The following is a 24559-nucleotide window of genomic DNA, read 5'->3' on the forward strand; positions in this document are numbered from 1 at the left end:
GAATGGGGGGGGGGGGGAGAGATTGGGCTCAGAAATTATCTGATTGTTTCGCGTCAACGATTTTCTGATGACTTCCTCACCACTAACACGGAATAGCAAAGTGTGTTTGGAATGTCCAATTGAAATCTGTGCTCAATTATGTGTCCTTCCTTCGTGGATGCAGGAAGGACACGCTTGCCAGTAAAAGCCACCACTTTCTGCCTTTTTCCAATGTCGCTGCTCTGCATTTAATGGCACAAACACAAAATGGAGGGACAAAGCCGCCAACCCTTCAATTTTTAGAATTTTCGGGGAGCCCCTTTACACACCGTTTGCCACTGTTGCATTTCTGTATCAATGGCATGCAGACGAAACTGGCGGGCTAAGTGTTTTGGAATGTCCAAAAAGAGCTATAATGGATGTCCCCTGAACACTACTTTTAAAAGCAACCATTTTGTTGCTGTTCAGTATAAATGGCACCACCATGGAATTGGGGTGTGAGATGTTTTTAGAATGGCCAGATGAAATATGTCCTCCATTTTGTGGGGAATTTTTACACCTTGTGAGCTAGTGTCAGAGCCCTAACGTGAAGTTGATCTGTGATTTTTATTTATTTATTTTTATTTTATTTTTATTATTATTATTTTTATTTTTATTATTTATTTTTTATTATTTTATTTTATTTATTTTTTATTATTTTTATTTGTATTCTATTTGGGGGGGAGTCACCATCTAAATCAGGGCTGTCCCAACCGTTTTCTTCCGTGGGCCACATATAGAAAGGGCCACGTTTAATTTTTTTTAACTTATTTATTAACCACGGTAAAATCAATGAAGAAATCATACATTGTTTATGTAATGTAGTTATTTTTTTAAAACTGCTAACGGTCATATAGCAAATAGTTCAGGCTTATTTTTGTGTGCCACTATAATAGAGCCAACTCAACATTCTGAACCACAACAAGAACATTTAATCAAAAGCCATTAATGGGATGTTTTCACAAATCGGACCTTGACACTAAGCAGCAAGTGGATGAAACCATTTTTGTTTTTGAAACGGAATTATTTTCATCTCCACAGTGTTACAAACAGTAATTCAGTTACTATTTGGGCAGTAATTTGTGTGTCTTTGCATAGCTAGAAAAGTTATATATATAACATAGCATTGTGGCCATGTTAAAACTTATTTTTAGTATATGCCGTGGACCGGCAAAAAATGTATGGCAGGCCGCAAATGGCCCCCGGGCTGTAGTTTGGACACCACGGGGTCTAAATGAAACCTGTCCTCCATTTTGTGTCCTCTCTAGATGCAGTCATGGCTGGGAACGTTCAACCTGGAGCGAGAGAGACGAAAGGTAATGAATGACCCGTCTGACCGCCACTTCCCCCCAACACGCACACGCACACACACACACACACTGACATTGCGCACACACCACACACACACACACAGTGAACGTGAGGATCAGAGCGTGTGCAGGATTAGTTCCTGCAGTCACGCTGAGCTGGTTTCAAAAAACAGCAGGGAGTGATTTGAACTCTTGACTCGCCTACTGCGCGAGTGCTTTTGCATGTATATGAATGCGGATGTGCACATAAACGCGCGTTTAAATCGGAGCTTGTCGGGGCCTGGTTTTGACCTCGCTGGAATCGCGAGGGGGTGCGGGGGGGAGCATGGCATACAACATGTAAAGGATTCATTCAGTACAACATTTTACTCTGCCTGTAAAAGCCAGCATTTGCCTGTCAATTTTCCGTGCCGCTATTATGTATAATCGGCACCGACACGGAATGAGGGGACAAAGTCAACTCTGCAATTTTTCAGCTGCTGAGGTAGTGTAAGAGTGGCAACGGATGTGAAAGACGACATGTTCCCTAATTTCTGTTTTGCTTTTCTGCATAAAATGCACCAACATGGAAAAAGTTGGACAAAATTGACCCCAATTTTTTTTTTCCCAGCTAAAATATCAAAGTCGTACCAAAAAGCAGGATTTTTTTCTCATTGTTTTTTTTGTTGTTGCCACATTTGCATGTCAACACGAATGGGTGGGGGGGGGGGGGGAATGAACTCAAACGGGCAGTTTTCCACGTCAGCGATTGTAACACAAACTCCTTTTTCACATTTTTCCACGTGTTTTTTTCATATGAGCCGAACCGAAGGAGGGAGGACGACATCGGCGTGGCCATTTTCCAGCTTCGCGGGTGGTTGTCTGCGGCATCTCTTTAACAATACAGAAGTAGAGACGGGGCTGGGAAGCATGACGAGTGACATGTAAAGGATTTATTCTGGACAACCTTTTATGGTGCCTCTAAAAGCCAGCCAGCATTTGTCAATTTCCCATGTTTCTCTATTATATATAAACGCCACTGACACGGACGGAATAGCGGAAAAAGTCACACCAGCATTTTCAGCTCCTGAGTTGGAACCAAACCATATTTCACACTGCCTGACCAAGTCGGCATTTTCTTTATTTGTGTTTGGCTGATCTGCGTAAACTGCAACAACACGTAATGGGGGAACAAAATCTACCCAAATTTTTTATTTTTTTGCTGTCCAGCCAGCCTTTTTCCGTCTTTTGTCTGTATAGCCATTCTGTTTAAACGACACCCACATGGAATGGAGGGGACGAAGTCATATCAAAATGTATAAAAGAGCTAATTTTTTCCCCACTTTTTCTCATTATCAGCAGTGTTGTGACAAATACTTTATCATACTTTATATGTCACCCCTGATGCTGATGCAATGCATGATTGCAAGATTTTGTGTTTTAGTAAGTAAGTACTCACAGTTGCGACAACATCCCTCTTCTCTTTGCATCTAAAGTGCAAATCTTATATTACAGCTCTTAATCGATCATTTTGCAGGAGGCTATTGTGAAACATGATTGCGAAACAAGGCGATCATTATGTAAAATAATAACTGGTTTTATGAAATAAAATAGCACGCATCACTTTAGCTTTTTAACGCCATTAAAATGAGTTCCATAAGCCTTGGCCGTAAGTATCATTGTGATGATGTTATTGGGTATGTCAAAAGAATTGCAGGATTTTGTACTGACCCATGTGACACATATCGATGTTATATCCACCAAGTCTGGCATGGGAAGAAGAGAACTATCAATTTGGGTACTGGTCTGTTTTATACACTTTTAGCCCTTGCTTCCAGACACATCATCATTTCAGACAACCCAAAATTTCTGGGATGAAAATACCTTTTGCACAAAAAATATTAAGCTTTTTTTTTTCTTTTTTTTTTTAGATGCTGCAACTTAATTTGTTACGACCCTCGGGAAACGGACGCTATTTTTGCCATTCAAATGAATGAAAATAAACGTATCCATTCAGCCTAGAGTTAGTCTTTCACAAGTTACATTCCAAAAATATGTTTCACTACACTTCGATGCTTGTCCGTGCACCAGCGGTGACCGATTAGCGGAACTGCATTTCTGCCGTCGTAGGGATAGAACTCCCTCCCCCCTGCATTACAAAGCAGAGCGTTTCCAGCGCTTCAGAAGAAACAACTCGGTCAAAACAATATGTAGCGGCACGCATCCAGCCCCGCCAGCGGGAGCTCACCGGATGCAGACAGAAACGTGACACCTTCCAGGGGCTGCCTAACAACACAATCACTTGCACTTTTCGCTTTCTTGGGAATACGGACTGAAGGCTAATTTAGAGTAAAAAAACTAAAAGATTGTCTTGGCGACCATAAAATTGAGATAGCAACGCTGTGTGATGGCAGGTCTCATTTTAAACAACTGTATAGACTCAGCTACCTTAATGCTAACTTACAATGGGAAACTGTATTTGCTAATAATTAGCATGCGGTAGTGTTGTTACCCTATGTGAGCACAAATGGTGCAGCAACACACATAGACAGCCAATATAACAATACTCACAGGAAGATATTCTTTATCCTCTACGAAGAATGACTATTACTGAGGCTCCAGTACACTATATCCGTATGAATGAGTGAGTGAATGAATGAATTGAGGGAGAAAGTGTGACAAAATGTTTTAATTCTTGTGTATTTAATGTCATTACTGTATGTTTTATTACAATAAAATATAGAGTGCTTTTTTTTAATCATTAAAAAAAAACACATTTTCGGGGCGATGCTGGAACAAATTAATGGTGTTTCCATTTATTTCAATTCAAAAGAGAACGAATGTGGTCAAGCAACAATTAAACTCATCGCCAGAACTGATGCCAAGCGTGTTCACGAACTGAAGCAATATTTGTCTTTTGTTCCTCAACCAATGTTCTTGAACAAGGGAGTTTGTGAACCAATGTTCCACTGTATTTCCATTCCTTCCTTCTGGAAAAAATACTTGTTTGGAAAACCGAACAAATGATCCTGCAATGGATTGTGTTAGGTCGTACAGCCTCCACTGTTTGCTAATTATCATGGCGTCTCCTCTAGCCTCTTAACGTAATCAGGCAGGCCCCATTATTAAAATGTGAACTCCAGCGCGGCCTCGCATGGTTAGCGCAACACAAAAGCGTTGCGCACTCGCTGGCTGGCTCAGCCTCCTCCCTCATTTCTCTTGAATGCACCCTCTCGGCCTCCATGCTTGTGGGGTTAAGGTGTGGAGGGCAGGTTAGGGTTAAGGTTATGTAAATGCTGCCCCTAAGTGGCAGTTGTAATTACTGCATGCTGAACTGGTCTAACCCTGCTGTGTGTGGGTTTGGGGGGGGTTAGGGGGGGGGGGGCGAATTGTGCATGTGTGTCAACAACAACACACTCCTGGGCAGAGTGCAAATAAGTCGGTGCTGGTTTTTGTCTCTTAAGCCGCCGCCCCCCTCCTCTTCTTCAAACACACACACAACCTACCCCACCCCAATCCACCCCTCCCCCCCTCCGCCTCCCCCGCTCTCCCTCCGCCTCTGTCACTCTTGTACGCGCAACCCGGCATGAATAAACCAGCGTGCCAGGTTCATGCGCATGAATATTGATGAGAATTTATGCACGCGCTGCGACGCTTTAAAACAACAACAACAGCCTCGCCGGTTGCGCTTGCCAAGACGGCAGGCCTCTCGTGTGTGTGTGTGTGTGGTTGCGCGCGCGTGTGTGTGTACCAGCAAGTGTAAACGACAGAAAGCGATTCCGGCTGGGCGCACCTCTCTGTCTCTGGCGATTTCCGTTCACGTCAACACGTCTTCCTCCGTCTTTCTGTTTTTCTGAGTCAGCCTGGCTGTCGTCCCCCTCCCGCTCTTTCTGTGTGTGTGTGTGTATATCGGAAGAGCGATGACGTACATAACAAGTGTCGGCAGTTATCTGGGCCGTCAGTCACGCGGCCGCGACACATCTGTGTGTGTCTTGACTGATTTGTTGGAGGTCACGCTTGAACGCACGGGAACTCACACACACCCCCACACACACACACACGCATGCAGCAGAACAGGTCAGCGGCGGGGTATCCAGAATTGAGTATTTAAGTCACACGCACCAGCGTAGTCCCGTCGGGTTGCAGAAAAGCTGGCTGAGCAAACAGACGTCCTCGCTGGTGTTTGTTGTGCTCGTTATCGTCCCCGAGAGTTTGCTCCGTGATCCGCGCCGACTTTGCCTGGAGCGCCAACGCAAATGTAACCATGTCAGTGCGCCTGTACGCGGTGCTCTTCAGACCGTCAAATGCGTTCTTTTAAAGAAAGACAAACCATCAAGACTGGTATTTTGAAAAATGCATGTTTTTCTGGGCCGTGTGGCCTTTTGTCCGCAAACTGCATTTCAGCTCACTGGAATTTCACCCCACCTAGTATGATTATTTTTTCTTAAAATGTTTCACGTACCGCTGACAAATTCCAACTTTATTATTGGCTTTATTTTTTTATTCATTACTTTGCAATGTCAAGACCAATTATCAGCCAATTATCAAGCCAATTATATAGACCAATTTAGATTCAGGGAACTATTTATTTCAGTTACCTTAGAGATGTTCCTGACCCTGCAAACTCTCTGCACCTTTTGGTTTGGTTTGAAATTTAAAAAAAAGGAAGTATAGAAAACAATCTAAAGCAATTGACATGTTTTCATTTAATTTGTTAAGACATGCCAATGACCCCGGGAGCAACTTTTTGTTAGCATTCTTTAACAAAGATGCCTAAAATAATATATATATAATAAATAATAAAAAAAAATAAAATAAATAAAAAAAGAGTGAAAAAAAAACCTGCTCCAAAAACTCATTCACTGCCAGACATTTTAGTAAATTTTAAAGTGTACTTCTTCTTTTTTTGTCCTCTCTGAGAGAGCTCAGTATTGTTCATTTGTTAATCTTACCGATTCGACATGTAATCATCATTGCTCTCTCTTTTTTCTTCTTCTTTTTTTTGTATGTGCAAGTGCGGGTGTGCATGCGTGTGAGTGTGTACTCATTAATTCACCTCAAACCTATTAAAAATCCCATACCATTCACCTGAACCGAATACTTCAGAATCCCGCTAGAGTCATGAGGTTGTCAGGAGACCCGAGGAAGGATCAAAGAAAAGAAAGGAAAGTGAAATCCAGCACCGACCAGACATCACCTACTACCTACCAACCAGAATCTTTCACCAACCCCAGAAACATCTAAATTCCAACAAATTAGGGAGACCTCAAGAGACCAAAGGAAAGACTGAGGAAAGGAAGGAAGGAAGGATGGATGAAGCAGAGTGAGATCCACAGACATCATCCTCCGAAATTTCCAATACCCACATGATATATGCGGACAACAATGTGAAATTGCATATTATTGTCTGTTTCTTAGCAGATATTAAACTTGGTAGTCGCTTTTTTTGAAAAATAATCGCTATAGGGGTTGGAAAATTTGTTATTTTAGTGACCAATCGCTAAGTTCGTAAAGATGACTTTGTTTTGTAATCTAGCTCCTTTCATCCTTTTGTTTTTTCGCAGCCCTGTTGTTCGTGTCAACTGTGTAAAAGCGGGGAAAAAATCATCCTGACGAAAACTGGCATTATTCTATAGAATTAATTAATTTCCCATCGCAAAGAGCTCAATGCTAATATCAATATTTCCACGTTGCCATACTTGTGAAGAGCTCCTCCTTGGTCAGGCGCGTTCACGTCCAGACTGAACAGGTCGGTTTAAAAATCAGACCCGCTTTGTCTCTGCGGGCCGCTTGCACAGGAGGAGTGCTTTTGACAACACACATCTTTTATGGGCATCAGCCCTGCAGCTAGTATATAATCAGCATTAGTGCTCGCTCAGCTGTGTCGTTTTATTGTTTCCGCGCTTGCGCTTGGCCAATTTCCATTTTCTCGCCGTTGTTGTTGTTTTCCCGCCAGAGTCCCTTTTGTCCCCGTTGTCGGACATGTTTGGCATTGAAACTCGACCTTGGAGAGCGCAGCTGCGAAAACAGTCTGAGAGTAGAAAATTAGAGCGTCTGCAAAAGTTTCGGACAGATTGTAAGGAGGTGGAATATATTTTTGAACAAAATTAGAACACAGGCAGATTATTAGAATTACAAATAAGGACAAAAAAGAGCAAAAAAAAAAGTCTTTACTGTATGTGTCCAGATGTATGGGAAGCAATTTACTATTAACCTTTAACCACGTTTTCACGAAAATCTGATTTCTTATCTTATACCATTTTTTTATCATCTACGCTTACAGAAAAAGCAATTGGCAATGGCAATTTTGCTTTTTTTCCCCCCATTCTCAACATTAACTTGCCTCTCATGGCTGTGTATGTGTGTCTAATAATATCCTAAATTTGAATCAAATGTGCACAATATTAATAGTACAACTACTAATGAATTAATAATCAATTACATATACAATTTAGCTGAACAGATGCTAATGTAAATAGCATAGAAACGTGAGGCTTCTTAAATCTCTGTCATGTATCCATCAAGCTTCTTTAAATGTTAAGTTTTATTATTTTTGTTTTATCATGCAATTGCAAACGAGTATAATGCACTTTGGTGCAAAACATTCCTTACCCACATTGAACATATTGTTCTAACTGTTACTGTTTAACTTCATTGTTGATGTTCTAAAACATAGACAAACCTTTATTGTTGCAAGTATTGCTATAAAAACATGGCACCTACCAAAAGAAAGATTGGAGCGTCTTCTTTAATCTGAAAAAAAGTGCATTTGCATCTGTTTTGCAGCAATTATCATTAGAATACAGCTATGTGTCATCTTTATTCGAAAATCTGTTGAAAACACTGGCAAAAAGAGCTTGTTTCAACATGGCCCTGGCTGATCTCTTATACTCTGCTGCCACCTGCTGGCCGTTTGTTTAATAACTACCATTTCTTCAACCGTTCTTTGCAGTTGAGAGGCTGCATCAAAGCCTTCTGTCTGCTCTAGCATTAAAAAAAAACATTTAAAAAAAATGTATAAATACGTCTTTGGGAAACTTAAAACATTTAAAATAGAACGTATTTATACATTTTTGAGTATAAATGATTTTTACATTTTCAAAATGTCCTAGCCTGATGTGGCGTCCCTGACACGGAAGGCTAGCGAAGCAGATGGGCCGGCCCTGTTTCCCGTCTGGAGTCTAGCATGTGTCATTAATGTTGGGACCGCTGCGCCCGCCTCGCATAATTGCTCTTTCGTTCCCGTCCGCTTCTTCAGATGTGCGGGGGTCCACGCTACGGAGGGACTTTGATTAAAAACACGAGGCTCTTTAGCCGCACTCCCTCTTACCCCTCCTCCCCCTCCTGCATTTCGCTGTTGCACATCCTGTCTGTAAGCGCACCGGAATTCCTCAAATGCTTGTAACTACATTTCACCTAAAATTTTATATCACCCTTCTGGCTGCGCTGTGTCTTTTTAAGAGCCGTTTCTGGAACACTACCCCACATCCCCCTCCCCGTCCTGTGGAGGCTCACTGGTGCTGACATTCCCGCAATGTCCTCTATCACGTCGGATCCGTCAGCCTCGTGGTTTGCCCTTTCAGTCGGACGATGAGACATTCCTGCCGGAGCAAGTGCGCGCCAGCGTGCACGCATGCCTCGCTATGATGTCAAATCTCAACTCTTAATAGGCCTAAGCTTCGCATTGGCCCCCAGTGGGGGGGTCTGTCGAAAGCACGCATACGTTTCTCCGTGGAAACTTGGCTTTAAATACTTGCCGCCTAGCAGAGATAAAACGCCACTGTGGGGATCTTGTGATTTTCATTTGGATTGTTTGGAAGGCCTGCGTCGGCGCTCGTACGCCCCCCAGGGTCTTTCTGGTGACTAATTAATTTCCAGCATGCAGGGGTAGAGGCCAGAGCTCGTGGGCCTGCCTCCTGCCACTGGCTGCGTGTTTGCGTGGAGAAGGAAGACGAAGAAGGAAGGGAGGGAGGGAAGTCAGGCTTTGCTCCAGCTTGACTGCTGCGCCTCAGCCTGCGGGGAAGAGGAGGAGGGAAGGGAGGCAGCGCGGGTGGGGGGCGGGGGGAGGTTTTGACGAGCAGAGCGCAGAAAATCGATCCGGGGGCCTCGCTTCTCAGCCTCTTTCCGGACGCACGAGTCCTCGTCTCCCGGGAATTAGATAACAGCTTGTAAAAGCCCTCCACCGCCAGGCGCTCGCCGCCTCGATTCTGCCGCCGTCGCACCTCCCCCACCCCTGCCTGCCTTTCCCAGCCCGCCTGCCCGCTTGTCCACCAGATATTGAATTCATCCCTTTCCAATTGGCTTTAATTGGACGCGCCGCTTCTGCCCATAACTGTGTGGATATTGCATATTATCAGCACGTTAATATTTTATTAGATTTTAATTGGCCTTTGTTGTTTGCCTCAGCGCACCACTGCGCCTGTGAATGCGCCGTCGCCGCTGACGCCTGTGTGCCTTTGTGTGTTTGTGTTTGGAAAATACCAAACAATGGCTTTCCTTCTATGCCTCTGTTGGTCAGTATCCTCTTTCACAGAGGTTCTGCAAAACTGCCATATCAGGGACGTAATAGAAGCCCAGAGAACATTTCTCATCTTGTGCCTTTCACACAGCGCCCACCAAAGCGGGACATTACTTCTGTGTGTGCGTTCACTCATCAATGTGGCATCTCATAATCCAGGGGTAGGCAAGTTTGCTCCTAGAGATGCATGTTTTTGATGTCTCCCTCCTCAAACACAGCTGAGAGGCCTCTACAGAACGTAATTATGAGCTGATGATTTGAAACACCTGGGTTGGAGGCAGGAGACACCGAAAACATGCAGGACTGCGGCTCTCTAGGACCGAACTTGCCTATCCCTTCCATAATCAGATAATTAGATGGCGTCCACATCAGCGTTGGAAATACTTCATACTGCTACAGACAGAAAGCTGGGAAATGGGTGGGTTGACTTGAGTCCCCCATTCTTTGTCAGTACCTTACACACAGAACAGAAATTTGCTACACAAACGGCCAGTAGAATTAAACCTTGGATGTTGAACTTCATACCCCAATGCCAGTTTTCCGCTAGTCCCTTATAAGTGCTGACCCCGCCTCTTTTATACATCCGGCACCTTTGCAGGTTGATTTCAACTCCCCATTCCGTGTTGGTACCTTTCATACAGAATAGGAATGTAAAGTGAGCGTCTCCACTTCCCAGTCGCGGCTTTCCACTGTTCCCTTTCCGTCTCATTTTTTAAACAACAATTGAAGCAGGCAAATTTGTGGGTCAACTTCAGGGCCATTCAATGTCAGTACCCTTCACCCAAACTAGCAGTCTTTGGAAAAAGCTGAAAAATAGTGTCTCATCCATAAGCATAATGGTGTGCACATGTTGAATGAGAATGAGTGCAGTTTGACGATCGACTTTGTGGTCTATGGACCGGCAGTTGCATGTCTTGGACACAGAGGTGAAGCGAGGGCTGGAGGTGTCCATTGGTCACTACTTGGTGGTGTGTTAGCTTTAATATTGTGGACGGATGCGGGTCAGACCTGGAAAGCCTGAAACTAGTGTGAGGATTTACTGGGAACGTCTGTCAGAGTTCCTCGCAAGCAAAACTATGACCAGATCCTGGGGTTGGTCCATGCCTAAATTGTTGAAGTGGCCTACTGAAGCTGGTGCCTCTCGTGGTCATAATGAACAAACCCGTTGGCTGGCACGACAGTAACATCCGTCAAGCTGAAGTCGTCCTTACCGGGCCTTTTTGACTCAAAGGCCTAACAGCATGTCGCTTTGGCAGTTCCTAAGGAAAAAACTGGGATTTTGGTGAGGCCACGGAGAACAACTTTCAAATGGCTTCAAGGAAATTCTGGTTCGCCATTTGGCGGCTCCGGCCCGGGAAGAGGCACCCCATCATCATGTAACAACATGGCTTGCTGACCCCAACACAGGATGTTGTGAGTTGGTGGGTAGAATACTAGAAAGACCCCAATTGCACTGACACGTCTTTCAATGGGCATTCTGAGGTCGGCTGTCCTAAGCTCTGGATGTTATGGGGCTGTCTTGGTTGATATAACTTTGCAGCACCGCATAGACATAAGGGACAGTGCCTCTGGTATGATGGATTGGGGTGGTGTGCTCTAATTTAAGGGGTTCACACACATGACACTTTGGGGAATGAGATCCTGCCCCAAATGGAAGTATCTTCATGAGGGAGGGAAGAAATGAGTGGGAGATTGACATGATTGGTGCATTTTTTCCAGTGATGCAGACTCTGCATTGGTTTGCTGTGGTGAAGAAGGAGTTGAACAGAAAGGAAAAGGTCTTGATTTAGCCGTCGATCTACTCTACCATCCTCACCTGTGGGTACTGAGAGAAAGAACAAGATCACAGTCACAAGCATCCAAAATGCATTTCCTCCGCAGGGTGTCCATAGCGCAGTTATCCAATTGGGGCTCACAGTAGAGCCGTTGTTCCTCTGCATCGAGAGGAACCCAATGAGGTGGGTCGAGCATCTGGATAAAATGCCTGTCTGACACCTCCCTGGTGAGTTGTTCCGGGCACATCCAACCATGAGGAGGGCCCCAAAGACGGCCCAGGACACACTGGAGAGAGTCCTTGCTGGCCTGGGAACACCACGTGAAGAGCTGGACGAAGGCACCCATGGCTGGCGACGTTTAAGTTTTCTCCTCAGGCCGCTGCTTCTGCGACCCAAACCCAGATAATTGGATGGATGGATTTCAGTCCCCTATTTCTTGTCAATATCTTTTACACAGAACTGCAACACTGGAAAGAGTTGTAAAAGTGAAGCCACAGGTATTTAACTTTGCACCCCACGCCAGGATTTCCATTATTGCCTTTCACATAGCTGTGGTCCCACCTTTGACCTCTGAAGCCGGCAAATTTGCGGGTTAACTTTAGGTCACCATTCCACATTGGTACCTTTCACACAGAACAGTGTCATACAAAAATCTGTTCAACAACTAGGGGCGAGAGATGAGCGCCTTCACACGCCAGTGATAATACCTCAGTAGCAGGTAATTTTACGAGTCGACTTCAACTCCCCATTCCGTGTTTGTGCCTTTCACACAGAAAAATATAATCTGAATCTCAGTCCATAGTTTTCACTAGTGCCTTTCACACAGCCATTGTCCCACCCGAGTCATCATCGCTCTCTTTTTTGTGTGTGCGTGTGTGTGTGAGTGCGAGTTTGTGCTCTTAAATTCACTTGAAACCTGAAACCCTTCACCTTAACCGGATACTTCAGACCCCCAATAGAATTGTGAAGATGTCAGGAGACCAGAGGAAGGGTCAAAGGAAGGAAATATGCCGCAAAGTGAAATCAAACACCAACCAGGCATCACCCTCCATATGGGCCATAGAGTTACAAATCCAGAATCTTTCACCAACCCCAGATATATCTGAATTCCAACAAGATTAGGGAGACATCAAGAGACCAGGACCCGGTTGTTCAAAACTCGGTAATATCTTTAACCACTGGTTAAGTAGATTTAACCGACGGTTAACTTTAACGGCACTGCTATCTTGTTGTTCAAAACTCTGTTAATTTTAACCTTTTTGCACCGAGTGCCAGGGGTCGTTTGGATAGTATCCATTTCTTTGACCGACCCGGAAGTAAACAAAACAAGAAATTGTGAGATATATCAATGCTAACCAGTGAAGTAAACGGCATGGTTAACTTTGACGGACAGCGTGACTAACCGTGTTTTTGAGCAGCGCATAATTAACGGCCAGTTAGTTAATGGCGGGTTAAGAATTTAACCGCCGGTTAGGAGTTAAACAGTGGTTAAAATAACCGAGAATTGAACAACTGGGCCTAGAAGGACAAAAGGAAGGACGTAAGGATAGATGAAGCAGAGTGAGATCCACAAACACCATCCTCCACTGATTCAGCGACCAGTGGGAGAAATAAATTATTTTGGAGTTTCAGTCGATGCTGGTGTGGTGGATCTTAGCATGCATTAGAACCTCCACCAAAAGACGGGAGCCGTCGACCTCGGCCCGACAAGGCGAACACATCCCCCAGGGCCACCCAGGCCACGGCAGCACCAGGGCACAACCCCCCGGGCCCCGGGTCTATTATTCGATTGATTCTATTTCTAAAGCCAGAAAAATTGGCTTCACAGTTCACACACGAGACATACTTTAGGGAAAACACGAGATAAAAGTTGCAAAAGCTAAGTGTGAGGTGTTCAACTCAACACTCCAATTCTGGCTTCCACTTTTGACTTGCACTCAACCATCGTCCCACTTTTCATATTATCTCTGGAGCCGTCAAATTTGCCGGTCGACAGCAGTCCACCATTCCGTGTCGGCACCTTTTACACAGAACAACAAGCCGGGGGAAAACGTTTCAGGGGAGCTAAGCATGATTCTCTCCTGCAGGTTTCCCTGGCCGAGGAAATCAAGCCGCTAAAGTGGTATCCGTCTGTTTACCTGCTGGTGTCTATCTTCCCACTCATCAACAGGTAAGGCACGAATGCACACACACACACAAACAAGGCCGCATGTGTAGACCTTCACTCGCAAGTCTTGTTGTATTTGCATATTGGCGTCACTCGTATCTTTTCGCCGCCTCCTCTCTCGCTCTCGCTTATCAGCAGCTCTTAGAAGCCCCGCTCTCCGTGTAGCAGCCAAGCAAGATTGTGTGTGTGTGCATATTTGTGTGTGATGGCCGTATGGAGCATTTTATTGGCTTTTTTAAAGTCGGGGCTTTGTCAGGCGAGGGTTGGTGTGTGGGGGCGGGTGGTCCAGTAAATGATAACCTCGGCCCTGTTATTACTTCTTTGCCCACCCCCCTCACGTCCGCCATGTCTTCCCCAGCAACCCCCCACCCACCCACCCTCTTTCCACGTAGAGCCGCTGGCGTGATTGACAGGTCAGGGTTACTAAGTGATTAGCTGCGGCGGCTCTGCTTGTCGCCACGGCGATGTCGGCAGAGACGCAGGTCAATTACAGGGTCAACGTCTCTCAAAGGCTTTCCTCCTACGCCGCTCGCCCCTCCCCCTCCTTAACCTCTATGTCCATTCCTCCGTCCTGAACCCCCAGCCCCCTCCCGTTGTCATGCCCCGGCTGTCAATTGACGGAGACGATCCCGCCCCCTCCTTCCCTCGGTAAATGTCACTTTCCCTTCCGCTCTCCCTCGTCTTTTGTCGCCGCTCCTTCCCCTAATTTGCGATTTTCCGTCTCCTCTTTTCCCTCTCCTCCATCACACAAAGCCGCTCACCCCACCCCCCACCCCCCTCCCACTCTCCCTCCCTCCCCTCTCATTCTCTCTCCGCCTGTCTTGAGCAAACACGCGCCGCTCTCTGCCTTTCTCCCGAGAGCGCACGGGGGGGATAAAACGGGAATGAATTGCTCTCTCGTTGTCGTCTTCCGCCTCCTCCCGCCGCTCGGCTGCGCCGGCTGTATATATCCCCAGCTCCTATTAATTTGTTAGCCTCCCCTCCTGCACCCCCACCCCCCTCCTCCCCCTCCTATTTACTCGCCTCCCCTTGGCTCATATCCTCCCTCCATCCTCCTCCCTGCCTTCAGCTGAGGGGCTGGAGTGTGTAAAGTGTTTGTCACGGTGCCGTGCCGATGCTGCCGCGTGGAAGCGAACGCACGGGAGACAGCCTCAGTGTGTGCGTGCGTGTGCGTGTGTTTTTTTTTTTTTGTTCTTCCCCGCTGGCGTGCGTAGGCGGCCGCTTGGTTTCGTGTCAAGGCAAATGTGCTGTCGCCGCATGTGTGCGCACTTGTTTGTCTGGCTTGACGTGAGTGCGTGCGTGCTCGCCAACGCGCACGGCTTTTTCATCCCGTGTGTGTGTGTGTGTGTGTGTGTGTGTGTGTGTGTGTGTGTGTGTGTGTGTGTGTGTGCGTGCGTGCGTGCGTGCGTGCGTGCGTGCGTGCGTGCGTGCGTGCGTGCGTGCGTGCGTGCGTGCGTGCGTGCGTGCGTGCGTGTGTGTGTGTGTGTGTCTGAGTGGGGGATTATTTCTATCTGAGCTCCAAAGCCTCCTAAACAGGGCTTAGAGAGACGGCCCAGGGCAGCAGCTAAAGCTGTCGGCTAGAGCGCTCCCTCTCTCCCCCTCTCTCTGCCATTTCTCCCGGCCTGATCCGTCCTGTTAATACGCAGGCACTCCCACACACAAACACACTCTTGTTTTGGCCCTCATCTGCTGCCACACACACATCAAATGCGCAGACAGTCACACGCCACACAAGCAATTTTAATCTGTTCCAAATGCACAGTGGTAAATGTGTTAATTCGACACCAGCTGTTGCGAATTGAAATGGGAAAGCGCTCCTAGTTTTCCTCCTCGCCGTGCTCTGCCTTCCTCTCTCGTCCTCTCTCTCTTCCTGTTTTTGTGTGTGTGCTGCCCGGGCACGCCGACTCCAGTTTTCACAGTCTGCTTCTCACATCGCCTCCCCTGTGTGCTTTTTAGTGTGGGTGTGTGTTTGTTTACAAGGCTTGTCTAGATTCCTACTGTGCGCGCCTGTACGCCTGTTTGCATAAATAAGCCCTCTCCTCGGAAACCTCGCCGCCGATTTCGGTGGCACGTCGCCGCTTGACGAGTGAGTGCTCCTCCCGGACGTGCGGGCGCGTGTTATTTCACCGCATTTCACAAAAGCCCCTTTTCCACCAAGCTTCACACTTTGGTTTAGTTTGACAGGGTACACTTTTTATATTTGGTTTCCATTGTCAGACATTGTGAAGGATACAAAAACAACAAGAGCCGCTTTCACAAACTCTCCAAGGCGGCTTTTTCCGGGCTCGCTGTCCTGTGTGAGGGTTCGGGAAATTTGTATCTGTTTCCGTTTTGCAGCAATTAGCATTAGAAAATAGCTTTTTCAAGTTTCATCATTATTCACAAACCTGTTGAAAACACTGGGAAAAAGAGCTATTTGCAGCAGGGCCCTGGTTGATCTCTTATACTCTGCTGCTGGCTATTTTTTGTAATAACTACCATTGCTTTAAGCGACCTCTTCAGGCCAGAAGCTGTATCAAAGCCTTTTGTATGCTCTAGCATAAAAAAACAAACATTGAGAGTGAAGGACAAAGTATTTGAAAAAAAATGTTTTTGAGTTTGAATGAGTTAATAAACTAAATCATTGAACCAGTTACTGCCCTGGCAAATTAATTAATTTGGAATTTAATGTTTGTGGAGTTTATATCATGTACTTGATATTTAAGAAGAATTGATGCTCCATAGTTAATAAATCGAAATCGAGTCAAATTGAATTCCTGTGAATCAAAATTGAATCGATTGAGGAAATTAGAATCAATTCCCTGCCCTAATATAAACACACACACACACACACACACACATATATATATATATATATATATATATATATATATATATATATATATATATATATATATATATACAGACGCTCCCCACCTTACGAACGAGTTACGTTCCGGACGATTGTTCGTAAGGTGAATTTGTTCGTAAGTTGCTTCAGTGCTATATTTTGTATTATAATTTATGTTTAAAGCCTATATAAGTATATTGAAGGTTTATATACTGTAAGTATGTTTAAGGCTTGTACAAGTAACCTGCATTGGTTTGTACTGAAAAAAACTTAATAAAATGGAGAGAATATGTACAGTACTGTACTGTACTACGTATGTTAGAGAGAGAGAGCGAGACACACACACACAGTATGTACATGTACGTAATAAGATAAATAAAATGAAGTTTAACTTACTTTTGGAAGATGTACTCGATGCTTAAGGAGATGATGGAGGAGGAGGAAGAGGAGGATTTTATATCATGAGAGATTCTTCGTCGTCGCTGGAATCGGCTTCAAAAGTTATTTCCTGCTTCATGGGGACCGCCGTTTTCTTCCTCCTCCTCCTCGCCACGTTGCTCAGCATCCAATGAGCTCTCACAGCGCCAATCGTCGGTATTAGCGGCGGAAAGAAGCACTACGCGCAATACAAAATCTAACTTACAGCATTTCTTTCCAAACATTTTTCGACATACTGTACGCGCAGAAATGTTCGTATGTACCGTTGTTCGCAACTCGAATGTTCGTAAGTAGGGGAGCGTCTGTACCTTCAATTACTGATCTATAGTATAGTACTTTTTGGCGCCCTCCTGTTTGGGTACTGTTATGGCAATATTACAGGGTGTCCTTGGTTTGTGGCAATTCAGAAATGTGCAGCGCAAAATGGATTCTGAGTGACTGTGAATGTCCTCGACGGTTTTCCAAGCAGATCGGGGGAGAAAGAATCACGCTTGTGCATTTCAGCTTTGTTCAGACTCGGGGTGGGTGAGTTAGTCAAGTGAGGCTTAAGACCGCAAACTCCCCCACTCAAGAGTGTGTACACACTTGATTGATAATATTTTCAGCAGGGTTTTTCCTATGCCTTTCTGTCATACTGCCACTGGCTCAATCACTTTTGCTGCAACGTATTGATGTATATTTAACTGTTGTTGTTTTTTTATAGTCATGTTTTGCAAAATATAAATAATACTGTAACACTGGAAAAAAAAAATGCGTTAAATCTACAGTTAAATATGGTAGTTGAGAGCATTTCAGAGAACCATTATATTACAATTTAAGTACATAAATAATAGCATATGGAATTAGATTAGCCCTAACGAGACAAGCCAAAAGAAAAAGATGATACTACATAATAGCCACTCCAACTCTACAGTCTGCACAGGTACTGTAAAGGTGATTGCAGCAGCAAAGCTAAGGGCTGTAAAAAAATACTTCATTTTTATTACAGAACATGCCTTCCTGAGTTTGTTTGCAAGCGGACGATACCTCTTGGACATCAGTTGGCATGATAGCGGTTACACTTCGGCAATCCAAAAGGCAATAGCAAATAGACCTGAAGTTCATTTTGGCCGGTGTTGAAATGACACAAAACAAAAAAAAACACGAATAAACTACAAATATTAACTTATTTTGACAGTGAGTAGGTAATTTTTTCAGAAAAAAACTAATTGCGAACATGAGCTCCTTTTTTTAAAAGTATAAATATGTTTAAAAAAACAACAACAAAAACGTTTTTGGGACCACGACTATATTTAAAATAGAAAGTTTTTATGAGAGCAAATTAGTTAATTTAACTAAATTTTATGAATTATTATGAAATAATCAATGACTAAAAAAATGCAGCCATATTTCTATCAAACATTTTTTGCACGTTTATGTTAAGAGTATGAAAACTTAAATTTTTTATTGTACATTTAGAACAGATATAAAATCTGCAATTAATCGTGATTTAATTTATTGAAGTCATGGATTAATTAAGATTAAGGGGCAGTATTTTATTTTGAAATGGCTTGGTCAAAACCATCAAAAAGCCCCAAACGGGTCACAATACCACCTAGGGGTTAAAACAATGTACTCGCCTGACACCCCTAGTTTAAACTAACTTTTAAGCTTTTCGAAAACAGCGTTTTCCGGATGGACTGGTTTGGGATTGTTGATCCCTGGCGGAGGTCTGCTATGTGCCATTGTAGTTGTTATCTGTTCACGGTTCCTCGTTGTCGGGTTCAGCGTCGGGTTACGCTCCTTTAATGTCAGGCTATCCACATAGCGCCACCTTATCAACATCCCCGATCGAGGTTTATTGTTTAAAACCATACTGTGGCGAGCGAGGATAAGCGCTTCTGGCAGAAAGGCATCTAAAAGCATGCGCTCAGAAAGAAAAAGCTTCCCCAATTTTGGTGATTTTTTTTTTCCCTCCCCCATCCCCCTCCGTTTACTTTTCCGCAAAAGGCGAGGCACGAGGCAGGCGCTCTAGTTGCCTTTGAGCGATTGAGGTTACGCTCCTTTCCGCGGGGCGCCTCCGAGCCGACGGATTGGTCCTGGCGGCGGGGGCTTGAACTGCCGATGTGTCTGCATAACCTTGAGTTCACCCTGTCGCCGCGGGACGCATCCGCCGTCCTCTTCGTTGTCCCTCCATGTTTTTCCCTTTGTGTGTGTGTGTGTGTGTTAGCACACACGTGCTAGCAAGGGAGTTTTGTATGGGCTCCCTGCAAGGCCCGAACCCCCCTTTCATCCCCTCACCACCCCGCCGCTCTTTGGAGGAGATCTGATTTCCCTGCTCCAGGCGAGCAGAGAGAACAAGACAGCGCGTACGTGCGTCGGCGCTTTGCCACGTGTGTGTGTGCGTGCGCGCGCTCCGCCTTGTGTGTGTGCGTGCGCGCGCACGCCGGGGCCAGGCAGACCTTCCCCATCTCCGCTCGGCGCTTTGAAAAACGAGGAAGGAAATCTCAGAGCAGCAGTTATTATTCATCCCTCAAAGAGAACGCGGCGGCGGCGGAGGAGGAGGGGAAGGATGGAGGGAGGAAGAAAGGAAGAGAGAGGCGAACAGGAGGGAAGGTGGAGGACGAGTGGTGGTGGTGCTGGTCGGGATACATTAACGCTTATCGCGCTGTATTTTGCATCCCAGGATGTGTTCTCTCTCTTTCCTCCCCGCTGCTCCCTCTTTCCGACGCTCCCTTCCTTCCGCCTCTCAGAATAACTTGTGCGGCTTGGCGTGCGTTTCATATTTTACACCCTGTAACGTCGGCAGTGAAACGTCTCAGATGCAGAAATGTCCCCACTTATCTTTCTTTCTCTCTTTGTTTACTTTCATTTGACTGTGTATGATATGAATTCAAAAACGTATTTAACTCTTGAAGTATTTTACAGGTTTTCTCCGGACATAAATGCGATTTTCTTTTGTCATCTTAACCTTTTTTTTTATGTGAGAGATCCCACATGACTAGGGGAGGAAATCTGCACACACACAAATTTGCAGGACTTTAAAAGTTTTCAAGGCTTATGTAAAGGGGGTTGTTGTCACATGTAGGACATAGCGAGGACTTCCTAACTGTTGCTGTAGTTTTTGTCTTTATGGCCTGCAACGGCCTGTCTTTATGACTTGACTGCTGCGTTAGCGATTTAGTTAGCGGTTAGCAAGGCTGCCGTATGTTCTGACCGTAGGATTAAAACTCAGAAACCTAGGGCCTGTAATAATAGTGTGTATGAGTGAATCAAAAAGTACATTTCAAACTGATAGCTCATTTGCTCCCAAAAACGTATAAATGTGTTCTATATTAAATATTGCCATGCTCCCAAAGACGGATTTATACGTTTTTAATGGGGGTGGGGGGGTATGCTAGAGCATTCAGAAGGCTTTGATGCAGCCTCTGAACTGAAGAGAACGCTTGAAGCAATGGTAGTTATTACAAAAACGGCCAGCAGGTGGCAGCAGAGTATGAGAGATCAACCATGGCCATGTTGCAAAAAGCTATTTCCCCCACCGTTTTAAACAGATTTGTGAATAATGATGAAACTTAGCTATATTGTAATGCTAATTGCTGCAAAACAAAAACAGATGCAAATATACTTTTTTCCCTGATAAAAGAAGAGACTCTAATCGTTCTTTTGGTAGGTTTCATGTTTTTATAGCAATAGAACACAATATTTTGTGGGCCTCGCAAAATCTGTGAAAATCCAGTAAAACAGAGCGAAGGGGGTTGCTTCAGTGAAAATGGTTGTGAGTGAATGAGTTAAGCATTATGAGTCATTATCATTGTTTTGTCAAATCTGTCGTCATATGTCGCTTTCTTGTGCTACTTTGATCATAATTCCCAAGTTGTAGTTTTAAATGATGAGGCAATGGAGGTCGCCAGTAAAGTCAGAATTTTCTTCATGTTTTGCAACAATTAGTCAGGCTTTGGTGTTTGCCTTAGTAAGAAAAAGCTTCACCATGCTCTGACAATACGTGGGATTGTTGTCACATGCCAAATACGCGCCAGGAATTCTGTTGCTTCAGGCCCTCTTTTCAGCCTCTGTCAATGACTTTTCTTATTTTTCTGTGCGTGTTTGGTTTTAATGGTTTTACTGCGTCTGAATGAACTAAAAATACTGTGCATCGAAAACTTTAAAGAAGAAAAAATGCTGTCTTCTCTCTTTTTGTCTTCATCAGCTTTGATCTACAATCATTATTCCCAAATTGTAATTATCAATGATTTACTGTGTCAATTGAGCGGCTGACACTTGTTACTAAAAAAACTGTTGTTTGTTCATTTATACCTCAAAGGTGTTTTGTCAAAAATGGTTAAAAATGTGTCAACATTCTACTTCTACTTTACAATTTGACTAAATGGTATTCTACACAGATGGCCTAAATTGCAAAGCCCCCCCCCCCCAAACTAGCTAATGTGGGCGGAACATGTTGTCAAAGTTTGATCATTTATTTTGAAAACCAACTCATCCTAAACACGTGTCACTAGTAAACACCACATTGGTAGACATGTCTGTCATAACAGGATGCACAAATAAATGTAAAAAAATAAACAACAAATAACAGACGTGAAATTAAACAAGAAGTCAGCCATTTTAGTTTAAAGCGGCCATTTTGTGGGTGAATTGTAGGACTTGTTCACCAATCAGAAAAGTGTGTTAGACAGTTTGGCAAAGCTCAATTCTGAAGCTTTTTTGCTTGTCATGCGATATAGGTGGAACATGTTGAAGGTGGAAGATCATTTTGAGGTTTTGGAGTGTTTGTCATTTAAAAATCAGACATCTCCAATGAATAGTTCAAAAATGGACAAGTCCAAAAATTTCACATGTAACTAAAATTACACTGAAGTGGTAAGCATGCTTTTTGAAAATAAAATAACAGGTGCGTGTACTAGAACTACAATATCTTGAACTAATCCTTGGCTACCAATGTGTAACATTGGTTACTAATTTAAAAAAAATGCATTATATTGAATAAGCATTATTTAAATTGATTGTTAATTGACATTCGCATGGGGCGGCATGACTCAGTGGTGGAGTGGTCATCTCCCACCTGTGAGGTTGTTGGTTCGATCCTCACCGCTGGTGCCCATGTTGAAGTGTCCTTGAGCAAGCAGCCGACCACTGGTGTACGAGAGTGTGCGGGTGAATGTGCGGCTTCAATTGTAAATATTGTTTAGTTAAAAGCGCTATATAAAAAGCAGTCCATTTACCATTTTTTACATATTCAGAATGCTACAAAAAACTTAAAATACAACTGAACTCAATTTGTAGAGAACCAAAGCTGAAACAAAGTAATGTCCATTGGATCAAACAGAAAAGACAATAAATAAATATAATACACATACAGTATAAATACTAATGCATTTCGATCAAATTTCCTGACAAGTTAAGAACCCCAATTTTTTTTTTGTAAATTGACACAAGCACCATATTTCCTAAATAATGACAGTAATTTCCTTTTATTGGCAGCCTGCGTGGAGTGTGTGCGTTTGTTGTATGCCGCGTGTCGGGTAGCGGTCGGTGTGTTACCGGAGACGAGCGCCCTGTAGCCATTCGTCTCCCGTCGCGCGGCGGCAACGCTCCGCTATTCATCCCCATTTAGCGAGACCGAGCTTGGCCTGCAGGGCTGAGCGAAGAACACGCAAGGGACCTGGGGGAGGGGGCGGTGGTGGGGCAGAGAGATGGGGTGGCGGGGGGGTTGTTTTTGCCCAGTCTGGACGCACAAACACACATGCATTGCAAAAAAGCGGAAATGAATCAGAACTTGGCGACACGGGGTGATAATTAGTACCTCGCAAATCCAGCATATATAGTGAAGGCCGTAAAGATGCTATACGTACGCTCTATACGCGGAGTATGCATGCAGGCACAAGCAGAGACGAGATAGCCTCTGTCACATGCTCGTGGCCACTTTATTTTTGTGTGCGACGCAAGCACACACACGCACACACCGTCCGCTGTATACCCCCCACTACCACCACCTCCCCACCGCGCTTTCAGGCACGTCTTTAAATATTCATCACTCTGGCTGCTCTGAGAGTGCCGTAAACGCTGCCTCACACTCCGGGGAATCGCTAAAGCCTACTCTATCATCTGCTCTACCTCCCTCCCTCTCTCTTTCTCTCTCTTTTTCGCCCTTTCTCTCTCGCTCGCACACAAATTGAGGCACGACGCGCGCAAGGCGACGCTCACGTGCGCAAACACTTGAATGCCCGGGCCGGGTTGTGCGCTGGACACACGTCGGAGTCGTTACGTGAACGCGAAGAACTCATTTGGTATGGGGGGCTACACTGGTCGATTGGTGTTATGGGTAAACCCGCCATTTAAAGTGCCCCACTTCTGACACCGTGGGTTTCTGAGATTGGGCACGTTTTCACATTCCAATCATTTTAGTGTCTCAAGCTTTTCAGAGTTAATTTATGGTATGAAGTGTTTTCAATGCAAATATTGACTGAAGGTATGACATTACGTCTTCATGCTTACGGCATATTCGAACTTACGTACAAATTCTTGTGCAGGAGTTGTACTGTATTGGACCCAAGGACACTGAACTGACGTTTTTCCCAAATGTATTGAAAAATCCGTCTGTCTTCATTTTTTTTGTACCTTCATGATTGCTAAACTCTAGTTTTCAATGAAAAGGCTCTAGTGTGCGCAACAAAAATTTCTTTCATGTTTTTGTAACAATTCGGCAGGCTTTGATGTTTATCTCGTAAGAAAAGTCTTCCGTCATTTCCGCCATACCCAGACAATACAGGCGATTGTTATTACATGTAGGACAACAAAATCGGTATTAGCCAGAAACTCTGTTGCTTTTGAGGCCTCTTTGCGGCTGTCTGGACAGTTTTCTTATCTTTGTTTTTTTGTTTGTTTCTGTTTAGTCCACTGCGCATGAATGAACAGAAAAGATAATACATTATTCGAAATCTTTATTATTATTATGAATAACTCATTCACTCCCAGATATGTTCACTGAAGCAATCCTCTTCGCTCCCGTCTGTTTTACTAGATTTTGACTGATTTTCCAAGGCTCACAAAATATTGTGTTCTATTGCTATAAAAACATGGAACCTACTAAAACAAAGGTTAGTCTCTTCTTTCAAAAAAAGAAAAAAAAGTATATTTGTATCAGTTTCCATTTTGCAGCAATTAGCATTAGAATCTGTTTAAAACAGTGGGGGAAAGAGCTTTTTGCAACATGGCCCTGGTTGATCTCTTATACTCTGCTGCCACCTGCTGGCCGTTTTTGTAATAACTACCATTGCTTCAATCGTTCTATTCAGTTCAGAGGCTGCATCAAAGCCTTTTGTATGCTCTAGCATAAAACATTAAAAAAACGTTTAAATACGTTTTTGGGACACTGGTAATATTTAAAATAAAACGTATTTATAACGGACCTGATTCCCAAACTGTCGTTACGATTAATTCATGATTTCCATTATTTTTGTGACTGGATTCGGGTTTGAATTTCCCGCCCTCTCTCTGTGGATGTGACGTCATGTGCTCATTGTGTAC

The 24559-nt window shown here is 44.2% G+C and overlaps 1 protein-coding gene across 7 annotated transcripts in view; it reads left to right on the forward strand.

The window, feature by feature from the left end:
* LOC144060939 (cyclic AMP receptor 4) overlaps positions 1–24559 on the forward strand; it is a 104946-nt gene that overhangs the window by 51584 nt on the left and 28803 nt on the right. For all 7 annotated transcript variants that reach the window (XM_077580902.1, XM_077580904.1, XM_077580903.1 and 4 more), the window contains 2 exons: positions 1287–1334; positions 13688–13770. In XM_077580902.1, the coding sequence (XP_077437028.1) occupies positions 1287–1334; positions 13688–13770 (131 nt within the window). The remainder of the gene's footprint in view (positions 1–1286; positions 1335–13687; positions 13771–24559) is intronic.

This window comes from Vanacampus margaritifer, chromosome 11, assembly GCF_051991255.1.
Source record: "Vanacampus margaritifer isolate UIUO_Vmar chromosome 11, RoL_Vmar_1.0, whole genome shotgun sequence".
NCBI classification, from domain to species: domain Eukaryota; kingdom Metazoa; phylum Chordata; class Actinopteri; order Syngnathiformes; family Syngnathidae; genus Vanacampus; species Vanacampus margaritifer.